Source organism: Aphelocoma coerulescens, chromosome 6 (assembly GCF_041296385.1).
Source record: "Aphelocoma coerulescens isolate FSJ_1873_10779 chromosome 6, UR_Acoe_1.0, whole genome shotgun sequence".
Taxonomy (NCBI): domain Eukaryota; kingdom Metazoa; phylum Chordata; class Aves; order Passeriformes; family Corvidae; genus Aphelocoma; species Aphelocoma coerulescens.
In genome coordinates this window covers 19156573-19178510 of record NC_091020.1, presented here as the reverse complement: position 1 = coordinate 19178510, position 21938 = coordinate 19156573, and the positions used below count along the sequence as shown (strand labels likewise).

Here is a 21938-nt window from a genome sequence, read left to right as displayed (position 1 = left end):
GGGAGCAGCATAATGGGGCATCCCACTCTCCAGAATAAGAGTTTAAGAAGACCCTTGATAAAAGGGTGCAGAAGCATGCATATCTACAAAACAAATGACAGTTAAAGAGGTAAAAGGGATGTTTTTTAATACACTCATACATTTCTGTCATCAAATTACCATCTATTTTTTAATCTGCACACAGATGCTTTATATCCATAGTTTCCCTTGGAGAGGAAGCTTTTATCCTGTGCTCTGAGAGCCTGCTTCTTGTCTTGTGGCCGTTAAGGGCAATTAAATTTGTAATGTCACGCACACAAAAACAAAAAAAAAGGCTTGTGCACTCCGATAGGCTTTAAGATTTCATAGGTTTTGTATAAATGCACCATGGAAAACTCTAATGGATCTACTTATCTGCATTTTAACATGTGGATGAGATTCTGCTCTATGCTGGATAGATGTTATGCTGTATAGAGTGACAGCAACAGAGAAGTGCAACATGAATAGCACCATCAGTTGACAAAATATTTGTGATTAAAAAAAATATTTATAGTAAGAGTCACTTCCCTTAATTTAACAGCTTGAAAATTAATTATTGTTCCTGAAACACTCTCGATTTTCAATTTTTTTAAAAAAAGTTCTCTCAAAAAAAAAGTCTCTCACGGAGACTGCATTTTCTGAGTTCCAAGTCAAAGTTTGTTTAAATTTCATTATTTTCAGAACAGGACCACAGGATAATTCAGGCTCCAAAAGATCTCAGGAGGTCACTGGTGAACCTCCTCCTCAAGGAGGGTCAGCTCTGAGGCCAGCTCAGGTTGTTCAGGGCTTTACTCAGTTAGGTGTTTAAACCTTTCCAGGGTGGAAAACTGAACAATAAATACTTATTCAAATACGGGCATTTGGCTGAATATGCTTAAAATCCAAACCATACCAGTACAAGCTTCTTCATTTCCACCCCACACCTCTGCTCAACCAAACCTACCAAATCACAAAATGCAAAACAGGTGAGATGAACCTTAGAAAATCATTAAAGGCTAAATCCAAATCCCGTTGTAATCAATGAAGTGATGCCCCTAGTGTTTGTCTAAGAGAAATGTTTTAATAAGTGGCACTGATGAAAGGAAGTGTCTGGTGGGACCAGGACAGGTTGGCTCTTGTCATTTGGCTCTTGTCAGGGATGGAGGAAGGCTGAGAGCTGAATTAAGGAAGGACAAAAACCACAAGGTGGGTCTGTGTCCCGAGAGAGGCTTCAGGCCTGGGAAATTCACTGAAGAAAATCTCTGCCATAAATATTAACACTGGGACAGTGGAGCAGTGCCTGTGTCCTGTCTCCACATTGTATTCATTAACAAAAGGCCTGATTCATCCCTTTCTTTTCAGGAAGTCAAGAGCTGCTTCACTGAAAAAGTCCTATAAAAATTGCCTAAGATGTGAATCAGGCTGAAAGTCACTGGCATAATTCTTCCTAAGAGCTTCTGCACTTCAGTTGTAACTGGGGAAAACAGTATGAAAATGAGACAGAAAAAACTAAGTCAATATTCCAAATATAGATCTTTATAGGCAGGCACATTACATTCAATTTTTCCATCTTTTCATCTGGGTTCCCTCATTATCTATGATGATTAAAAAGAGCTTATGCAAGGATGAGTGATATTTTCATACAGATCTTTTGAAGAAAAGCGATAATTCAAAGAAGAACTTTTCTAGAAATTAATACTTTGGACATTTTGAATCTTTGTTTGTTTGCTTGTTTATATTAAATCACAGAATTCACAAGACCAAAATCAAGTACATTTTTCAGATTTTAAAAGTTAGTTCCATGTTTCAGTGGGAGCCTGAAAACAAAACACATTTCAATTACAATAGCAAAGAACTTCTTGTCCTAACAAACAATTAAATATAGTTGTGGGATTTCATTCAATCTTGCTCCTCACCAAAATATTTCAGGCCAAGTATCAAGATAACCTGAAGTTTTAAGTTGCATTATAAATAAACACTGACTCTGGGGGGAACCTATTGTGATGTTACCAAGAAATACAAAGAATTCAGCAGCATGTTAGTGGGCACTGCAAAAGTATATGAGAAGTCTAGAGCAGCTGCAACTGCATTCTGCTTGTTTAAAAGGGCTTTTTTTGACATGGCTGCTGTATTGTGCATCCAGTATACAATCTTCTTGTCAATGACATCAGGGCAATCAATGTGTGCAAAATATGAATCTTGCATATATGGCTTATTTGTAGCCACATGCTTTCTACCTGTCAATATAGTTCAAAGGCAGTGAGTGAGGAAAGTTCAGTAGATGCAGCATCAGTCCTAGGTCTCATAGGATGGATAGGATGGTCTCATAGGTTTTATTTTGTATCATGTATCATGCAATACATCTGGCCAACAGGACATTTGCTTTGGCTATCCCAGCCTCCTTAATGGCAAAGCAGCAGCAGCAGCAAGCAGTGGCTTCATATTGTCACATGTATTTGTCTATCTGGCATTGCCCCTTCATCTCACTGATAATTTGGTGCTTACTCAATTTCATTTTCTTCAGAGTGGTCATTACCTTGCATCTTTCAACATGAACAGCTTTCATTTTCTTTCCCACCCAAACCACAATGAGATTCAGACAAAGTGTTGTACAAACATCAAATCTGCATGTGTTTTTGTGTGCATGTGTCTGTCCAAACAGTTCTTAAAAACACTAGCTGGCATGTTTTGTTTCTTCATTTTTCAAGACACTCCTTCAGCAGCAAAATCATCTAAACTGGTGAGGGTGACAATGCCAGTATTTTGGGTTGGGCTCACATCCTTTCCTAAGTGAACTTGGGTTTCTCTGGCATTTTGACGGTAGGAGTAGGAGGCTGGTTCAGTGTAGGGCTGAGTATCCACAGATTCAGTGTATCTGTAGTCCTGCTGTCCATCTTCAGGTAGTTCAGCTGGTTCTGGTCCAGCAGGCACTGACCAGGCAGGTTCAGAGAGTTGAGAAGGTGATTTCAGCACTGCCACCGATGAGGCTGGTAAAGGCAGCACTCTGGGGTAGGAGGCATAGGGAGAATTCTTAATTTCTGAAGAGGTGGACTGGTGTAAGTTCTGTTCCAAGGAAGGGACTGAGACTTGAACATATTTTCCAGTTTCTGGGTCATAAAATGTCTTTAAATTAACTTCGGCTGGTAAATCAACTACATAGTATTGACCGGAGTCAGGGTCTTGGAGGAGTTTCCGCTGGGTTGAAGAGGATGAAGGGCTCATTGCTGGTGCAAGTCTAGGTTTTCCAGTACTGATTTCTGTGGGAGTAAAAGTTGAGTGAAGGGGAGGATGAAGGGGAGAATATCCTAAGGGTGAATCAGATACTATTGTCTCTCCAGAATGAGTAGGCTTTCTCCCTACAGCATCTGTATGCTCAGTCTGAGGGTTTTTCTGCTGCTCTTGCACTTTTTTTCTCCTGTTTGCCAGCTTTTTAGCCCGACGCAGAGCCTTTTCTGTTTTTGGTGGCACAGTGGGTGGCTTGCCTGCTGGTCTCCCACCAAGTCCCCTGGGCTCCAGTCTTCCAGCTTCCCCTGCAATGTCAGAAAGTAGATTCCTCTGTGCTGAATCAATCATCTCTTCTGTAGGCATATAAGCTTGCTTCTCTAGTGCCACGTTTAACAAGGCAGGGTTTGTAACATCCTCTCTCTCTCTAAGGCTGGAAATAGTTGGTTTATCTGACAATGAACTGGCAGCAAGAGTGTGCATCGTGCTTCCTGACCTGGGGCTTGTAACAGCAGAGCATGAAAGATTGTCTAACAAAACTGGTGCACCTTCTGTATGTAGGATATTCTCTAAAGTGTCATTGGAGACAGAAGAACATGTGTGGTCCTCTAACATGGAGCCAGTCACAGGTGAAATTGTCTCCCTAGTGATTATTTTTTTTGCACAAGAGCCCCCTTTACGGTTAGATAAATGATGATTCTTAAAGTAATTTGTCTTTCTTTCTGCAGGATAGCTGGGGTTGTTTTGTGCTTGGTCATTTTCCAGACCTATAATTGGCTGTGTTAAGCTGTGTCTTGCCTTTGCAGGCTTCTTTTTACTTCTGCAGACAATTTCCTCATTCATTTGCCCAAATTTATTTAACAAAGCACAAGTCTTTTCATCTTCTTCCATCTGTTTTCCAAATGAAAAGCTCTCTGTGTCTTCCAGAAGACTGGGATCCAGTGCTACTGAAGTACATCCAGGCTCACTGGCTTCTTTTTCTCTGTCAGTTGCTCCATCTCTCACATTCTGCTGCCCTCTGTGTCTCGATGCCCACCAGCCAACCTCCTGGGCATGCAGCATGTTTTGGTGCTGCTTGTAAACTGCTGGGGACATAAACTTACGTTCCATTTCCTTATAACTGCTGCTCACTGTATCATCCAGGGAAAATGACCTGAGTAGGGGCAGCTTGACAGCCCTTATTACCTGAGGTGACCTGAATGTGTTATCTTTAATCATAAAAAGACTGGGTTTGGTTGAGCTTGAAGATGATGGTGTTTGTGGTTCCTCAGACCTGGGGATGGACATGTCTCTTATGCTGTCAGATGCAGAATTTGTGCTGTTGGCCTCTTCCCTTTTCTCTCTCCCTAGTTTCTCTTTCACCAAGCTCCTCTGTTCGCTCCCAGTAACACTTCCCTCCCTCTTCTCTGCTGCACCAGTACTAGGGCTGATACAAGCACAATATTGCAGTTCATCTTCCCCAACCCCTTTCCCTCTCTCCTTGTGTATTTTCTTACTTCCTGATCCCATTTCACTGTCAGTCCTCTGGCTTTCTTGGAGGCATGTCTGCTGCATCAGGGGCACTGGCAGAAACGGCTCTTCCTGAAGTGGCTGCTCCACTGTGGAGACGAAGGATTGCTCTGAAGAGCTAGTGCTTCTTTTGCCTCGTGCTTCGTGGCCAGGTACCACAATGCTGGTTTGGCTGCCACTATAAGGTACATCTTCTTCTGGTGAGAGTAGGTTTAGGAGTGTTTTGAAGGCAAAATTTTCATTCTGAACAGCAGCTTGCCTTTCATGTTCCTCACCCTGCACACTGCGATTTTGCATGGGCTGCCCAGCTGTTGTATCTACATTGTGTCTACTGAATGGTCTCTGTGCTGGATACTGCAGATGTTTTCCTAAATCAGGTTCATTTGATTCATGTCTGAACAAGGGGAAATTTTCATTATCCCTTGTGTTTTTAACCAGATCTTGGTGTTTTGAATTGTCTTGCTGCAAGCTATCTTCAGTTTGGTAAAATGGAAGGTCTTCTGTTGTCTGGGGTGAGCTCAAAGTCAGACAGTTGTCTGTAAAGTGTTCAGTTAAATCAGTTTTACTGTCCTTTTCATGAACACTGCTAGACAATACAGAAGCTATATCACTCAATTCATCTTTCTCTGTAATATTTTTCTCACTTTTGTCATGCAAAGTCGAGAGTGAGGCATTTATTTTAGTAGTCTCCTGCATATTTTTCCTTGTTTTATTTTTCTCCTCCAAGGCCCTTAACAGGGGAGAAGGGGTATAAATGCTTTTAACACGTTTGCGCACATCCTTTAAGTTGAATAACAGACTTGATGCTGTCAACCTGTAACTATCCCACGACCTGTAGTCATCCAAGGTGCTCTCCTCATGGTCTCTTGAAGCTGTGCTCTCTGTGGGAGGAGGTGTCAGTGGGATCAGCTCACTTTCAGCAGTGTCCACGTCCTGTTTTGGTGGTATGACAGGTGTTAGGAGTTCCGTGATGTTGAAAGAGGGACTGATCGATCCAGGGGAGTTTGCCTGTTTAGCCACAGGAGTCATGTCCACGTCGGGGTCAGCACCAGTTGCCTTTTCAGACAATGAGGTCTGGTGGCTGTCTGTGAACTTCTCCTTTGCAGCCTGTCTCTTCCCTGCTGCCCTTTCTGTAGCCCTCTGTCTCCTCCAGGGTGGACAGGTATTGCCCACTTGGGGGTTGAGGGATTCCTCTTCAGTTAAGGTGGCCTGGGGTTTTGGTGGAGGTGGACTGGGTGTCTCAAACATGAGTGAGGGGGAAACCATCCTGTAGGACACAGACTGGGGTGACACAGAGGCTTGGGACAAGGCAGTGGGGGAAAGCGGAGCTGGAACTGGGAGTGGTGGCACAGGAGGGGCTTCAGGGGTAGGAGGTGTTGAGGGGTGGCCAGGTTGGCTGGGGGGTGGGAGAGGAAGTGCTGGTGGGGCAGGAGGTGGCCGAAGGGGACCCTGGTGTACATGATTCCTAGGGGGAGGTGTGGGAGGGAAAGCAGCAGGAAATTTGGTTTCTGAAGGGAGGGGACCCTGAGGTACAGCTGGGAGAGGGAAAGCAGCTTCTGGTGGAGTTGGCTTCATTTGAAAATCTTTCTCCTTCTTCTTAGCAACAGTGGTCATGGCAGGTGACAATTTATGTTCGTGTGTGTGGGATCCTTTAACAAGTGGTGAATCTTCCACGTATTCAAGACCTTCCTTTTTCATTTTTATGTCAACAAATTCCTCCTTTTCCGTCAATTTTTTATGATGAACATTCCATGATTCAAAAGCACTATTCTCACTGTGAAGAAAATTACCTTTTTTTGCTGGCTCATTTACTTTCAAGTTTCTGTTTTTTAAAGCCTTTTTAGAAGAATGGGAAAAATTTGACTTGGCTATTTTTGACCTCTCAATCAGCACAGGATAATAACCATCAGAGTCCCTATAACTCAGGTCTACTTTATTAGGTCTTCTCTGTGGCTCATGTTTGCCACTGAGACTACCTTGATTAGCCTCAGAAAATTCAGAAAGTTCCTTGTGGATGCTTAAAATGTCTGTATCATCACAGGAAGCAGTATCATTACCATGATTTATTTTATATTTTTGAAAGCTATTCTTAATGGGCTGCTTATTTGCTATCAGAGAACTTCCTGACCCTTGGTCTGCAGTCTTATCAAATGTCTTAATCAGCGAGGACACTTTTGAAACATGCTTATTGTTCCTTGGACCAGGGACTGGCAAATACAATTTCCCTCCCATGGCAAAGGCGTTGTTTTTAGCAATCCTCTTCTCCTCAGGAGCACACTTTGGTAACTGCTGGAATGTGGAAGCCCATATTGTATGTTCATTGTTTCTTGCTGTCAGCTTGTCACAGATATTGCTTTTCTTCATGTCATGGTTTAACGTCCCTGAGTGAATTTTAGCAGACAACTGGAGGGCGAAGTCAGGTGAAATGGAAAGTTCCGGTTCATTGTAAGGGTCTTCAAGTTCTGCTACACACAAACTTTTGAAAGCCCGATCTGTGAGGCTGCTCACCTCTCTGTCTGCATCATCCAGGAGACTCCCAATACTTGAGGAATCACTATGTCCTTCTGTATGTTTCTTATTTCCCTGCATTGTTCATGAGAGTCATGGGTGAATTATCCAAAGGATTAGTTTCAGGTGTTGAACAGGCAGGTGGCTACGTGAGGCAGATCCAGCTGTTTGCAATTCACAAGCACAAAGCCATTCTTCCAGATGGTGCTGCTGTACTTTGACTCATCTTACAGAAAAGTTGAAGGAGACTTTCTCTCTGCAAAGCCAAAAATTATAAGTTATCATTTTTCTATATTAACACTATTAGACAGAAAGCATTTTCCAGATAAATCAGTCACTGACTAATTTTGTGATGCCAGCAACACAATGAGCAACATGAAAAATCACTGTTATTTTGGCCAATTCAAGTGGCTCATGGCAGATAGTTTAATTTCTGGAAAGAGCCACTAAAAAAGTGTTTTCACCTCATATTCTTTACTTGGGCTCTTAAACAAGGACATAAGAGACAAATTTTGAGTACTTCCCTTACTATACCTTCAACCATAAACACTTCCAAGTGCTGTGCATCCATTTAGAAAAGAAGGTTAGCCATTTTTTGCCAGGAAGAATTAGTAACAAAAATTACTTTAAAAAAGATGTCACTGAGTACATCATTGCACACTAAGTCCAAAATGAAAGAAAAGTTGATCAAATTTAATTGTCACAGCTTTTTCATGACAATTGCCATGAGCACAACCTTTGTTTGAGAAAACAGAATGGTACTACAGGTAAAAAGGATTTACTGTGCATGTTCCAAACAAATAGTGCTGGGGTATGCTTTAGCCACCCATAGCAGGATATGGTTGGGTTGCGTTGGTCTGTTGGAGTTGAAGAGACTGCTAACATCAGCTTAGCCAGCAGAAGGCAGGAGTGCCTCGGGGACTGTAGCAGACCCACTAAAGTAGAACAGGGATGTTCTACACTAAAGGGATTCTACACTAAAGTAGAACATTTGGTTTCAGTTCCAGAACTGCTGAGAGCTAAAGGTAACCCATTCAACACAATTATAAGACTTCCATTAATCCCTGATTATTATACACAGCACTGAGGGTTTTGTCTATCTCCTGTCTGAGTACAGGATGGGGGAATCTTTGCATTGAACAAGTAAAAGCAAAATAGACCCTTTGGCTGCACTTGAAATCTCTACACTAAAACTCTTCACAGTTTCTCTGTAAACTTTTCAGATGATTATTCTCATATTCAAGGAATTGAGCAGAGTTTTGACTAAACTGCAGGGAGACTCAGTTTAAAAGCATACTGCAGAGCTGGCTAAAACTCTGTAATGAAAGTCTGGTCTGTATCTCCATTTCCTCCTCCAATGGCATTACGAAGTTGTGATGAGCTGAAACACCACAGTTCACATCTACAGCAGCTTCCACACGAGTGGAAGATATCCCCATCTCAAGCTTGGATCCACTTGTAGATTACTGAGCAGTGAAAAATGCTTGTAGAACTGAGCAGTGAAATTCAGATCTAGATTTCAGCCTCTCCTCGTGTCCACATACCTCATTCCACCTTGGGGCGTCTCAGTGAGACTCTTGGAAAGGACCTGTTTTTCTCTACAACGACTTATTGCTGGTCAGAGTATGAAAAGTAAAAGGAACTAAGCTTAATCAGCTGAATTACTCTGGCTCAGTTGTTTCTTCAAAAGAAAACACTCCTCACCTTCCTTTTCTATTTAACAGAATCTCAGCCAACCTATTTTTAGGCTCCAAGTATCATAGTGAATTTAGATCCTGTCCTTCCAGCCATGCAATTCCAATGACTTATGCATAACTACAATAGATTTACAGCAGAAATAAAATAAGCCTAACAGAGCTTCTCCATCTTACTTTGTACAAAGATTTTTCAAACATGAGTTTCATGCCCCTCACACACATACATCTTTGTGTATAATGCAGCCAGAAAAAAGAGAAGACAAAAGAAAGGCGATCCTGCTCCTGGTTTTGATTCTTAACTGTTATATAAATGAGAAATACAGGTACATACCTGCCTTAAAATTTTGCTTCTTGTTTTTAGAACTCACTCTCATACTTGTATTTGGCGTCTTTTCTGACCATCTTTAGTGAGGAGGTAGAAATAGTCCAGTGATGTAGATTCGACAGAAGTAGTGTCCCAGGATGTTTCTGACCTGCAGCATTTTTTTGATCCTAAGTGAACTCTGCAATTTGAAAACAAAGATATTTGTTTGCATGATCTGATGATTATTTTGTTCACTTGTTCGTTTCCATTTTACAACTATTTTAGGGCTGATTTACAGGATTTCTTACAAAAAGAGACAGCTATCCATCCCAGAGCAACAATAATCAAATACCTGGTGGATTAGATAGCTTGTGGAGTGCACTCAGGTTCCTAGCAAACAACTGTCACAATCTCCAGCACAGTCTGGTAGCCCCAGCAGGGACTGGCAGCTGAGTGAGCAATGATTTCCTGGCACTCTGCCCTTTGCAAAGGCTGGGTGATGACTCTAGGCAAAAAAGAAGAATTCTTCCCTGCTGTGCTACCCTTTTAGAGGGACTCAGAGGAAATTATGTGCCTCCACTCCACCTGTAGATGACTTTCTACTGTCAACACAGGCATCGATCAGGCTGACTTGGAACTAATGCAGCTGAGGTTTGAAAGTCCATGGTTTTCACTGTCCCTGTGGTAAAGGAGAGGAAAGGTGGACAGCTGGCATGGTGAGGGGCAGTAAACAAAACATCTTTTTGCCTCCATGCATGAACCAGAGGCAGGAGATGCTAAAGGAAAGCTCAGCCACAGTGAACATGAATTGCTCCCATTCTTCTGCTGTGGAAACCCCCAAGGTTCAGGCCAGTTTGCTAAATCTTTGCAAGAATATATCAATTTCCTACAAGGAGAACTGTCTGGCCCTGAGGTAATGCAGATAGCACAGTCTTCTCTAAGGAAACTTTTGAGTCAGCTTGTGATATTCAAAACCTACTGGCAAAAGTGGCAACAAGGGCTCACCCATTATGATTGTCCGCTGCACCTTGCCTGAGGAAGGGCAGTTATCAGTGTGTTTAGGGATAGGCCTGTAGCAATCACAGCTTTTTGTTGTCGAAGATGTGTGGGTAAAATAAAACTAAAGAAAAAACAAGCAAACAAAAACCAGTGCTACATCTGGTTACAGCCAGATGGAAAAGGGTATCCTCACTCCTGAGATGTGCAGTCAGTTCTCTCTTTGCTCAGAGGTTAAATTACAATTTTACTGCTTCTGGGGTACTCTTAACTGTGCAAAGCCAACACAGCCATGGGAGATGGTGATTAAGTTCTGTCTCACTCATTAACGGGGATGCTGACTAAATTCCAGTAGCACAACGTTTATCAGTACTTACTGGTGGTGGTGCCTGAACTAGGAGGAATCTTGGCTTTCAGATCTCATGGACGGAGGTCTGGAGAAATATATTGTCCCTTGTAAACCGAGAACTTTTGCTGAAAAGTGAGTAGAGTAACTATAAACACTGAGATCATGATGTAATCCCAGCAATTATTTTCCTAGATGGAGTCACTGCCACAAAAACAACTCGGCGCCACTGATTAAGGACAGAATAGTGACTGTCCCTGTCTCTGAAATCTTTGTGATGATCCTTGTCTTGCCTGGACATAATATGAGTGCTTGTGAAGTGTAATGTTTCAAGCTGGAAAAGCTGCATCTGCACCACAAGTTCAAGGTGTAGATCCTTACTGGGACTGGATGGAAACAGCAACACTGTAGTGGTGTAGCTATTCCTTGTGTAAGTATGACGACTACTTCTTAGGCAAAGAAGCTGCTCCTGACTGGTTTAATAACCTGGTAAAGTCCCATTTCTTTACCTTTTTGGACAAACATGGCAGCTAACAAGAAAGGTGCAGTATCTGAGCTTAGGTCAGGATTCAGCTAGTTCAAACACTTAGGGATGTCTGAATTTAGTCTTTTTAAAGAGAGGAAAGCAATGCTGGGCATCTGGAACTGCTTGAAAATGCTGAGAAATGTGTGAAGTGTTAGCAGTAGGCATCATCTGATACGAGCTACTGAAAAAGTTTGCGTGAACACAGATTTCAAGCAGCTTAATCAGAAACCAGCCTCCCCTCTCTTTTAAATAGGAGGCTTTTTTCAGTGCCTCTCTTAAGTGCCTAGCAAGCTGTGATGAGGAGGTTAAATTACAGATACTATTCCTGGCCTGGCACAGACTGAATGTCAGCCTTTTTTTTTCACTAGACAGGAGCTGGGTAAACCAGCAAACTTGGCTGGAGTGAATGACATCACTGCTGCTGCAATATATAAAGGGCCAGTTGGTTCCCCCACCCCCTTGGGCTGGTATTTGGCTGAGTGGTTATGCCATGAGACATCACAGCGGCATCTTGGCAGTGCCCTTGGGAGCTGCACAGCAATCTGAAGTCAGCAGCACTGCATTGCCCATGAGAATGGGAAGAGAAGGAAAGATTTTTTTAAAAAATCTTTGTGAGCTGGTTTCTTCATATGGTGCACTCTCTATGGCACCTATCCACAGCTCCAACCCAAAACTCACAGCCCTGTGGTGACTGCTGGCTGAGGTTTATTCAGCAGCATGCTCTACTTCCACACGTTTCTTCTTTAGGTTTCCAGGGGCTCATCATGACAATGAATAGTTAGTGCTCCTTACCATGGGAAATAGGAGGATCCCTAATGAATTGATGACTTTTTTGCATAGGTGCATATTTGTTCATGGCACACACAGGAGTTTATAATCAGATGAGAGCTCAGGTCTCTTCAGCTTTGTGTCATCCAGCGCTCCCAACCGATGTCAGCTCCTCCCTAGCCCTAGTGGGGCTGGCTCAGTGAGGTCTCTTGGGTATTGCCAGAAAATCCTGCATGGCAGCAGTGGTCAGCACATGAATGTCTATGGAGTGTGCTGCTGTCGGCCAATGCTCACAGCACTGATGTCTTCATTGTGCATTTAGGAAAAGAAACAAAAAGGTGTCAGGGAGTTAAAGGTCACCCTGTGAGTCCCTGCCAGAGACAAGAAGCCAGAAGGATGTCCAGGAGAAATAATGGAAAACCTCTGTAGTCTGGTGTAGAGTACCTAAACATCCCTTGTGCTGGGCTGCCGGGCTGTGTGGGCTGCTCACAATGGGCTGTGGGGGAAACAATGCTGTCTCTGATCTGCCCTGCTGCCTGGGCTGCTCCAGGCACACCCCCTCTCTGAGCAGCCCTCGGGCATGTGGACTCAGGGGTGGACCACAATACCCTCAACCAGGAGGGGAGTTGACTCCAAGAGAGACAGTAGTGCTCAAGCCACAGTTCCTTGAACTGTCAAAAAAGGCAATTTCTAGATTGAGGTGGCCATAAAATTAAATCTACTAGCACAAGCCTCTGTTCCCCTCATCCAACAAGATCACTTTCACCAACTCTTTGCAGTCATAAAGGGAAACCGAAGTGAATCCTCCTGCTTGGGGAAAGGGGAACCACTTTACTCAAAGACAAATACCCGCCACAGCAGATGGAGGATGGAGAAGTGGATCTCTCCAGCTTAGGGTGAAAATCCCAAACACTGACAGAAATGACTAGCATAGAACAAGGTGACCTCAACTATTCCAGCACCAGATCTTTGATCATTGCACTGGAAAGCAAGGAGAAGAAACCATGTGTCTGAACCAAACCAGTGTGGGAAACTGGGTCCATTCCCCTTGAGGATTTGGCCTGGCAATTATGTCTTGAACAGCTTGTTCTGGGCTAGAGAAGAGGAGAGACTGTTCTTGACTTTGGGCCAACTTCTGTTCTCAGTTACACTGGTATAAATCTAGAGTAATTTTACTGACGTCAGTAGAATAACTGAGAACAGAATTGGTGACTGAATACATCGACTTCCTCGGCCAACACTGGTGCACTATCCAGAAGCTGCATATGCAACTGTAACCATAGTAAAGTGAATTTCAACATCTCTGAAGAGCCAAACCTCGCCCCCATGAGGTATGCAGACCAAGATGCAAAGGAAAGGGGTTTGGAAGCAATACCATATTGCTATGCCACCAAATTGTGCCCTCTAGACAATTCTGATTTTCTAACCTGGAGTGCTCATCACTGAAAATAGCAGTGCATTTGGGATAAAGTAATTTTGCTCTTTTCTGCAGTATTCACTAGAATACATAGACCTAAGAGTGGTGGGGTAGGCATGGTAGAGTTCAGACTGCACCAGCAGAACTGGCTGCCAACATGAATTGTCATCCTGTGGACAATACCAACTTTTGGAAATATGTTTGTGCACATTGTGTATGAGGGGAGGTTGTTCTCATTTAAATAGTTCTTGACATTTCACATGGAATAAGGATTCTGAAGAGAAAGCAAATGGGGAATTTCAAAATTTCATTTAGAATTGGACACCCCCTTTTTTATTTTAGGTTATTTCACCATTTTTAGTGAAAAAAGGCTATGAGAAATAACTTGTATATATACTATAATAGTTATAATAGTATGTTATTACTGTCCTCATATCAAAGAGGGTGTATGCTATTTAACATTAACTGAAACTTTTCATTTTATTTTCTATGTCAAACAATACTCTCATGGTACTGCAATGGAGAGTGTAATCTTGTTTTGAAATTTCCCTAAGTAAATATTTCAAACTATAATGCCCATAAATTTCCAATTATCTTTCTAAGGGAAATGTCATTAAAATGAATATGATTGTGATTTTATTTGTTTAATCAAACCACTTCTTTTTTTTTTTTTTTTTTCTGAAAAGAGCTGAAGTCTTTTTCTTCCAGCGAGCTCTACTGAAGCTACTGCATCTGTTCCCATGGGAGCTGGAACCAGGCACTCAGTTAAAGGAAGGTCAGTGTAGGCTGGTGGAAATGTGAACACAAGGAAGAAATGCACCTAGCTAATGACTCTGTGTTCTGCATCCTGCTGTGTCCTTTCCTCAGAGGAGGTGAACCTCTTGCAGCCCCAGCTGAAACGCTTACCTTTCCAGCTCAGACCACAAAGCTTCAAACACTGGAAGATGAAGACCTCACATGAAGAAAAATGGGAGGAACAGAGACTGCAAGTGTCTCTACCTTTCCCTTTCTGGTTCAATGGCAAAGACCCAACAGTTATTTCCAGCCGGTCTCCGGACTGCCTTTCCCAATGTCCTCCAAATGCCCCATCCTGCCAACAGGCCTGTTAAGTCTGGAAGAAGGAGATGTCTCTCAGAAAGGGTTGTATCTGGACTGAGGCTTTCTTGCAACTCATGTTCATCCCTTCCATCACCTGGTTCACTGCCTTTGAAGAGCCAGTAACATGCAGACATGACAGGGGAAGTCGGAGGCACAGAGCACATGACTGACACAGGCCAAGGGCAGGTGCAGCACCTGACAAACAGCACGAGTCTATGAGAAACACAAGGCAAAAGGGATGGTGCTCCTCCCATGACCTGAAGTCAGCACAGACAAGTGACATTTAAGCAACTGAACCCAAACAGTGCATTTCTTGGCATTAAATGTCTGCCTGGAAAAGGCCACTGTCTGTAACTAGGTCAGTCACTATACACCAAGATATTTATACAGCTCCCCAGCAATATGGTACATGAACACCTCGTGGCTATTTATCTTTGCAAACTCTCCCACTGAAAGCAGGATCTGTGTTTCATTTACAGATCAGCAGCTAAGGCCCAGCTTCAACTGACTGATTTGCCCAAGATCAAACAGGGCATTTCTGGCAGGGCAGGAAACCAAATCAATGTTTTCTGAATCACACAAGAAGAGCTTAAACTTTTTCAGGTAAGGCAAAAATGAGCCTTCCCACTGCCCTTCATAACTCGTGGTACTTTATTCTCTGCAAAAATTCACCCCACTTTCAACTGAGTGTTGAAAGTGGTGCTGTAGCTTGGCATTATCCATACAGATTTGGACGTGACTGACTGCAAAGATCTCTGCTTCATCTCAGGTGCTTGATACCTAAATCTTGCTAAGATTGTTAGAACTCAAGCCTTCCTCACTAGCTGATGGTGACAGCTGACTTTACAATAGTACAACCCCCTCACTGAGCACTGGAAGGATTTTGGCTGATGAGACAGGTATTCATCTCATTCCATTCAGTCTCAAGCAAGACGTAGACAATGAAAGCTTCTGAGTTTTCACTTCCTGAATGGGAGAAAGGAGATTTTCCCACAGCAGGGGGAAAGCTATGAAGTATCACAGCATTGCAATGGCTAGAGGCAGGAGATGACAAAGGGGGAAGGGAAATAAAACACATGGAGAAGAAAATAAATGTAATGGTTTGGATGCCTTGTATCAGGAGCATGCCCGACAGTCCCAGCCCCTGCCGTAGGAAAATTGTAATGATGCCAGTAAGTATGGTAGACACAAGAGGGAGGCAGGTGTATTCTCCTCTGTGACCTACACAATGAATTCTGCAGCTAGCAACAAGCCATGCCTCACTTCTCTTTCCAGGCTGGGGAATCTGAAACCATCCCCCACTTACACTGCCCTCTGCTCGTCAGCCCCAACACACTGATACCATCAGCACTGTCAAGTTTACACTTAAACCATTTAAGCTTCTTGACAAGGAGATTCTGACCCACACCCTCCACACAGGATACAGTCTCAGGAAATAACAGGAATAATACTTGCAGAAAACAAGTATTATTCTTTTACTGGTGGTCTCATCTGCTCTTTTTCTTTATAACTTCTGGATATTTTCAAGGTTTGGACAAAGACTTTGCTGAATCTGTTTTCTATTAAGAAAAGAATTCAAGATGCTTGTACGTGCTAGGTTCAAAATTGTTTCAACTTCTAACTCACTGAATTCCACGGGACTTAGGGACAGGCAATATACTGAAATATCTGTCTTATGTTACCAAAGACAAAAAGGTGTATGTATCAGAGGTGGGGGAGAAGGTGGAGGCTTTGGTTTTGAAAATTTTCTGGCTCAGGCTGCAGGAACAGAGCTATTTCTTATTTACACCTTGCTATAGCTTTCAAATGCAGCCAAGAGAGCACCACTCCACTCCTAAGCAAGCAGTGTGGCAGGGAGGGTAATACTCACGTGCATGCCAGAGTGTATGACTCAAGCACATGACCATCCTTTCACATAACATCTCTCCTCCGATGACAAACTGCTCCTCAACTATTTGTGATTATAACAGAACCATTCCAGTTGAAGGACAAAAGCAGTGGCTTGCCTTCTGCCCACTATCTGGAACATGGCCATGGGGCAGCTACACACCTCTGGGAGGACTCTTAGAGGGCAGGGGCAGCCCACTCACCCTTGCCCCTAGGTATCTCTGGAGACCCCACTACTTTCCTCCTTTTGAGGAGCAAAAGCCAGGAGAAAAATCTCACCCTGAACAAGATGGAAGCTCCTTCCAGCTCCCTCTTCATTGTGCACAGGAGTTGTTTTGGTTTTGCCCTGGGAAATGCAGACTCCCTATTCAGAGGCTGATTAATTGTTATGATTTAATGGTGTGTCCCCAAGGCAATTCCTCATTGTTTCACAGTTAATGCACATGCTACGGTGTTTCTTGTGATTATTCTGTAAAGGATATATGCAAAAGACAGAAAAGGAAGCATCAAGAGTTTTAAGCAGAATCCACTGTTCCCCAAGAGATAGACAGATGACTCCAGTGGAGTCAGTCCCTCAGCAGCTTCAATGGTGCTGTCAGCACAGTGCTTTCCCAGATCCTCTGAAGAAGCCTGCAGACAAGCAACAGCATCACCATCAGCCTAGTGCTGTCACCAGATAACGTCTCCTTTCCCATCTCTTCTCCTCAGTTCTCCTACACACCATAGAAGTGGCAATTCTAGCTACTTGTCTATGGCTTCATTCAATTCACAAGCCTGGTCAAAGACTAATTTCTCAGTTTTGGAGAAACAGTCCAAATCCTAATATCGCTACTTCAAAGCAGATAAGTCAGAACAGAAAGTGTCAGTAACAACATCATGATAAGGAGTGCTGCCCCACTGCTCCAGCACGAACTGTGACACAGCTTGCAGGGGTCAGTTCCCTCTGAGTATGATGTTGTTTCTGCACCAGCATCCTGGGCAGTCCTGGGCACTCATCCCAGTTTCTGCACAATGGAGCCCTGTGCTTTGAAATATGCATAGGATGGAGACAGGGACAGGTGAAATACATTTCAACAGAACAAAAGCTATCCGAAGTGTGTAAAATTGTTCATAGGTCCATAATGACGCACACAGGCAAGCCAAGCTGGCCTCGAGGTATGACAACTTATGTCTGATCCAGGTAAAGTTGATAGACAGAGGCACATCTGAGACTGAGGATCTGCAGGAGCTGCAAATTGCCAGAGACTGCTGTTTCCTGAATTTGCTCTTAAGGTGTAGCCAAATGTTAACCACATCCATCTCTTTTAAATACTCCTCCAAAAATTTCAGGGATTTTCGTATCTGTCTTTTGCAAATGGAAAGTATGAATTAGGTGGCCTTCGTGTACCTGACTGTCATAGCCATATCACAGTCCCCAAAACAGCCTTTGACACAGTGTGTAGGTAACAGGGAAGGCATCCTTGAAACTAATGGGATGTGACTATGTGAGAGGCTGAAAATAAAGATGCATCCCTATTTGACCTTCTTGGCTCATGAAGATTGGTCTGACTGTTACCAGATGATTTAGATTAATCATTACTAGTTACTGCCTTCTTGTATATCATTATTTGCAAGCACAGGTGATGGATGATAAAGAAACCTAGAACTACAATTAAATATCTGCTTTCTATTCCTGTCCAAAGAGGATCATTTTGCAGGGAAACCCAAGGGAGACCTTACTTCTAGGTGAGGGTTGTCCCCTTACAGCTTCAATGCTGCCTCAATTTCTCTGAGACTGCTGAAGGACGGAGTCCTGGTGGCAGTCTCTCCCACCAACCACACTTGAAAGCCATAAAAACCTGGCAAGCAACAAGATAGTCACAACACACTAAGCTCAACACACACACACAAATATACATATATATAATATATACATATATATACACATATATGCATATATATACCCACACAACTTCAGATATGTGTAAGTAATCACTGATCCATCCAAAAGCATATGGAGGCTTGATTGAAGAGGAACAACCTCATCTCAGGGGTGAAGTTCCCCTCTGAATGAACACATGCAGCTCCCACTATGCTCCTTTCCCCACACACCTGTCAGCTGGCTCACAGACAGCTGATCCCCAAATGCAACACAACCTCAAGCACCACACAGTTACCTCTAAAAGCAATGAACTCATCCTCTCACTTGGAGTAGCCAAAGCTCTGTGTGACCTGGCACCCCAGCTGCAGGCAAGCATGCAGCTAAAAACCACTTGCAGAATTTCCCTCTGCCAGCAACTTTCCCTGTGTGTAAACTCAGCTGGACTAAAGGAAGACTGATACAGATGTGTGGTATTTTCTGCCAACATGGCTCATAGGGTTAGTTGACTTTGTTTCTGGTCTTGGAGGGATTAACAGTTTTCTGGACCTTTTCCACAGCTCTGGTAATGCAAGTACAGGTGAGACAAGCATTTCACAGAAGCAGATAGGAGCAAGAGGCTACAGAGCAAAATTTCTGTGTGTTTTTGGTTTACAGTGCAGGGATGCAATTACACCTGCAAACCTCCACCCAGCTGTGGCCTTCAAGTTACAACTGTTTTGGTAACTAAGTTGAGAATGCATATATAAATACCTTCCCAATGACTGGTGTGGAAGGATGGAGAAATGTAGCTGGGGCTCCAGCGTACTGCGAATCTTTTACTTCTTAGTATTTGTCACAGACCTCATCCTGCAAGCATTAACTGAGGAAATTTGCTTTTTACAAGGTCAGTTCCTTGAAGAAGTGAAGAAAGAGAACCATAGACTTTGATCCTGTCCAGAAAGCTTATTTGTCCTTCTTATCTCATCTCTCTGTTCCTTCTCCCCTGCCTCTCTCCCAGAAATGGCAGAGGACTAGAGAGGAACCCTCTAGCTGGCACTGTACAAAGTCAGTGTGAACCAGTCACTCTGGTCTGCTGCTGTAAAATTTTCTCTATTCAGATTTAATCAGATTGCCTCTTCACAAGCCATTTTAAAAAGCCTAAGCAGTTTCTTCTAAGCAGGCTTCTCAGGCTCAATTTTAATTATTTCTGTTCTTTTTTTGCTGCTGAGTTCTGCAGCTAGACTAATAAAATGCAGTTCCGTGGGATAGCAGACTAAGAAGTTCTGCAACAACTGGAGTCAGAAAAGCTTATGCCATTTAAGAAATCTTCCAATAATTAAAACTGGATACAAGTCATAGTCACAGTCATTTATAGTGGCCTCTTAGCACTGCATAGGTATTTGAACTATCTTAATTTTTCAGGCTCTGTGGCATAATAATTACTTTTTATAAAATATTTAAATTATTCTATTCCTATTTGTTCCAAAAAAAAAGAAACATAAATGCTTTCCAAACTCTATACAAATCACAAGTTTTTAAGAGTTATCTGTAAGCAGTAATCATCTGGAAAGTAAAACCAATGTATATTTCCTTAAAGCTGCTTACAGCACAACGTGCAAGACAATTAAATGGAGCTTCATATCAATTTAGTGCTCTTTTAAAAAGATCATGCCCCTTTGCAAAATAATTGCATATCATAAACAGTAATCACTGCAAACAAATCTCTGTGTATTTCTCTTTCCACACACAGACTTTCAGAGACAATCCTGCATTTCTCTGAGAAAAAAAAAAAGCTAGACAAAATGAAAGGACATTCTACCTCCAATCACTAAAGAAAAGATTTAAAAGCTGTTGGATTTCTCCTATCTGATCAATCACACAACTGATCCCTGAGTGCACACACATTCCCACACTTAGAAACCACCATTCTTCACAATTTCCTTGTTTTAAAAACACCCATATGCTTCCCCCTTACCTTCTGTGCTCCAGTTTCCTGATAGGGACAATGCAGGGCTGTGCTTTCTTCCCTTAAGTCAAAGCCCCAGCACATTTTAGAGCAGCCTGCTTACTATTAGCAGTTCCCATTATTTATGTGTGTCGGGCTCTTCTTCTGAACATGGTTATTTTAATAAAAAAGATGACTGAAAAATAAATAAAACTATAGAAGTAGAGGAGCTAACCCTTGAGCCCTTGCTGACCTGCCCAGCCAGGTGAAGTGAAATGAGCAAGGAATCCAAAGTTAGTAAAATGTATTTAAATAGTTATCAGGCAAGGGGAAACCAAACGGAGATCATGGTGGGGAAGAGGCAAACATACGTATTGGAATAACCACGCGGTGTCGAGTAACAGACAGATGAAACAAACAGTCATCAGCTATTTTTACATTCAGATTGGCCATTGGTAATTCTTCAGAGATAGCTAATACAGAAAGCAATGCTGTGCCATGGGCTCGCTGCTGCCAGTGAATCCTATCTCAGAGCACTGCAGTTTTGTACCTACAGGTGGGAGGCAAAGAGTTTATTAGGGTCATCACTAAAAATACTGCGTACATATGCACACGAGTAACACATTACTGTCCTATGGGTGCTTTTTCATAAATAGCTCATTTCATCATCAAGGCTGGACAAATGTAGCTAGTGTTCTTGGAGTAAGGACCTCTTTCACTGTCCTTCCAAAGCAAACAAGATCAGCCATCCTCCTGGAAGGCACATGCCAGCATTTGGTTTCATTTGGCATGCTGCGTTAGGATGTTGGATAATGGGGGAAATATGCCATGAAGTCAACAAGCGAAGTTTTTGTACTGCAGATGTAAACAATGCATGGCACCCTGTGCCATGCTGTGTGCACACAGTTCCTTACTGCAGTCATGGGACTCCTGGGGTTCAGCATCACGTTGGACTTGAATCACAGCCTACAGCAAAATGAAGAGCAGGATCTCCTGTAATTACAACCCAACCCCTGCTTCCATGGCAGAGCAGGACTCCACATGAACCCAGTGGTCATTTGCATTTTAAAAAGAGCTGCTAATTACATTGCTACATCATGACCAAGGCAAAACCCATGCAGTATCTGCTCCCTGAGAATCTCCAAGCACCAGGACATTTGTGATGAACTACTTGTCCCTGAGATCCAAGAGCAGTCTGGGCTTGCCCCTTCTTGGAGAGACAATGACCTGCCTTCTCCAAAGCAACCGTCAGCTTTGAATTCCCAGCCTGAGAGAGGGGTCTTTTTCACATTAGATTCCAGCAGGAAGATTTTGCAAAGATGACTCTCCTGAAGTCCTGGTATGGGCTTTTGGTGCTCAAGTGTTTCTCCTAACTCATGCCAAACGGAATGCTGGTCTTGCCAAACATCAGGGCACTTCTAAGTGTAAGTTCTGGCCTGGAACTACACAGTTCCAACAGCTCCCCACGCTCTGCACCTGTAAGAGCACGTATGCACAAAGGTCTGGTGTCCATGAGTCATGCCACCTATGGACTGAGACATTGGAGAGAACTGGTGCACAATGAAAAAAAATGTTTGGGATTACAAGAGACAGTGGAAAAAGTAGTTTTCAGGCAACAACTGCCACTAACGTAGGCAAAACTGTCTGTATGTGTGTCTGTCTCTCCCACACATTTCTAAAGGGGGGAGGAATGTATTTCTGGAATATTTGTGCTAAAAATAAACCCATCTCTGCTGTCTATGAAGAGAGGCAGGTATAGCCCTGCTTTCTGTAAGCCCTGAACTTGTGAACTGCTGAGAGGCTGAATCGCAACTAGAAAGATCCCTATGGAAATGGTAACTGCTAATGCAGGAAGGTTGGCTGATTGCTTGGAAAATC

The 21938-nt window shown here is 42.9% G+C and overlaps 1 protein-coding gene across 4 annotated transcripts; it reads right to left on the bottom strand.

Moving 5' to 3' along the window:
- Positions 1–1517: 1517 nt before the first annotated feature.
- C6H10orf71 (chromosome 6 C10orf71 homolog) lies at positions 1518–20407 on the bottom strand. Of its 4 annotated transcripts, none has more exons than XM_069019597.1 (4): positions 20091–20407; positions 14197–14401; positions 9265–9436; positions 1518–7492 (listed from the first exon to the last, which is right to left on the bottom strand). In XM_069019597.1, exon 4 carries the CDS (start codon positions 7315–7317, stop codon positions 2701–2703), a length of 4617 nt encoding a protein of 1538 aa, XP_068875698.1. In that variant the 5' UTR covers positions 7318–7492; positions 9265–9436; positions 14197–14401; positions 20091–20407; the 3' UTR covers positions 1518–2700. The 4 variants fall into 4 exon arrangements, with proteins under 4 accessions (XP_068875698.1, XP_068875699.1, XP_068875697.1 ...); XM_069019598.1 differs by lacking the exon at positions 14197–14401 and adding an exon at positions 10611–10707; XM_069019596.1 differs by lacking the exons at positions 14197–14401; positions 20091–20407 and adding exons at positions 10611–10707; positions 11898–12178.
- Between the last annotated feature and the right edge of the window lie 1531 nt (positions 20408–21938).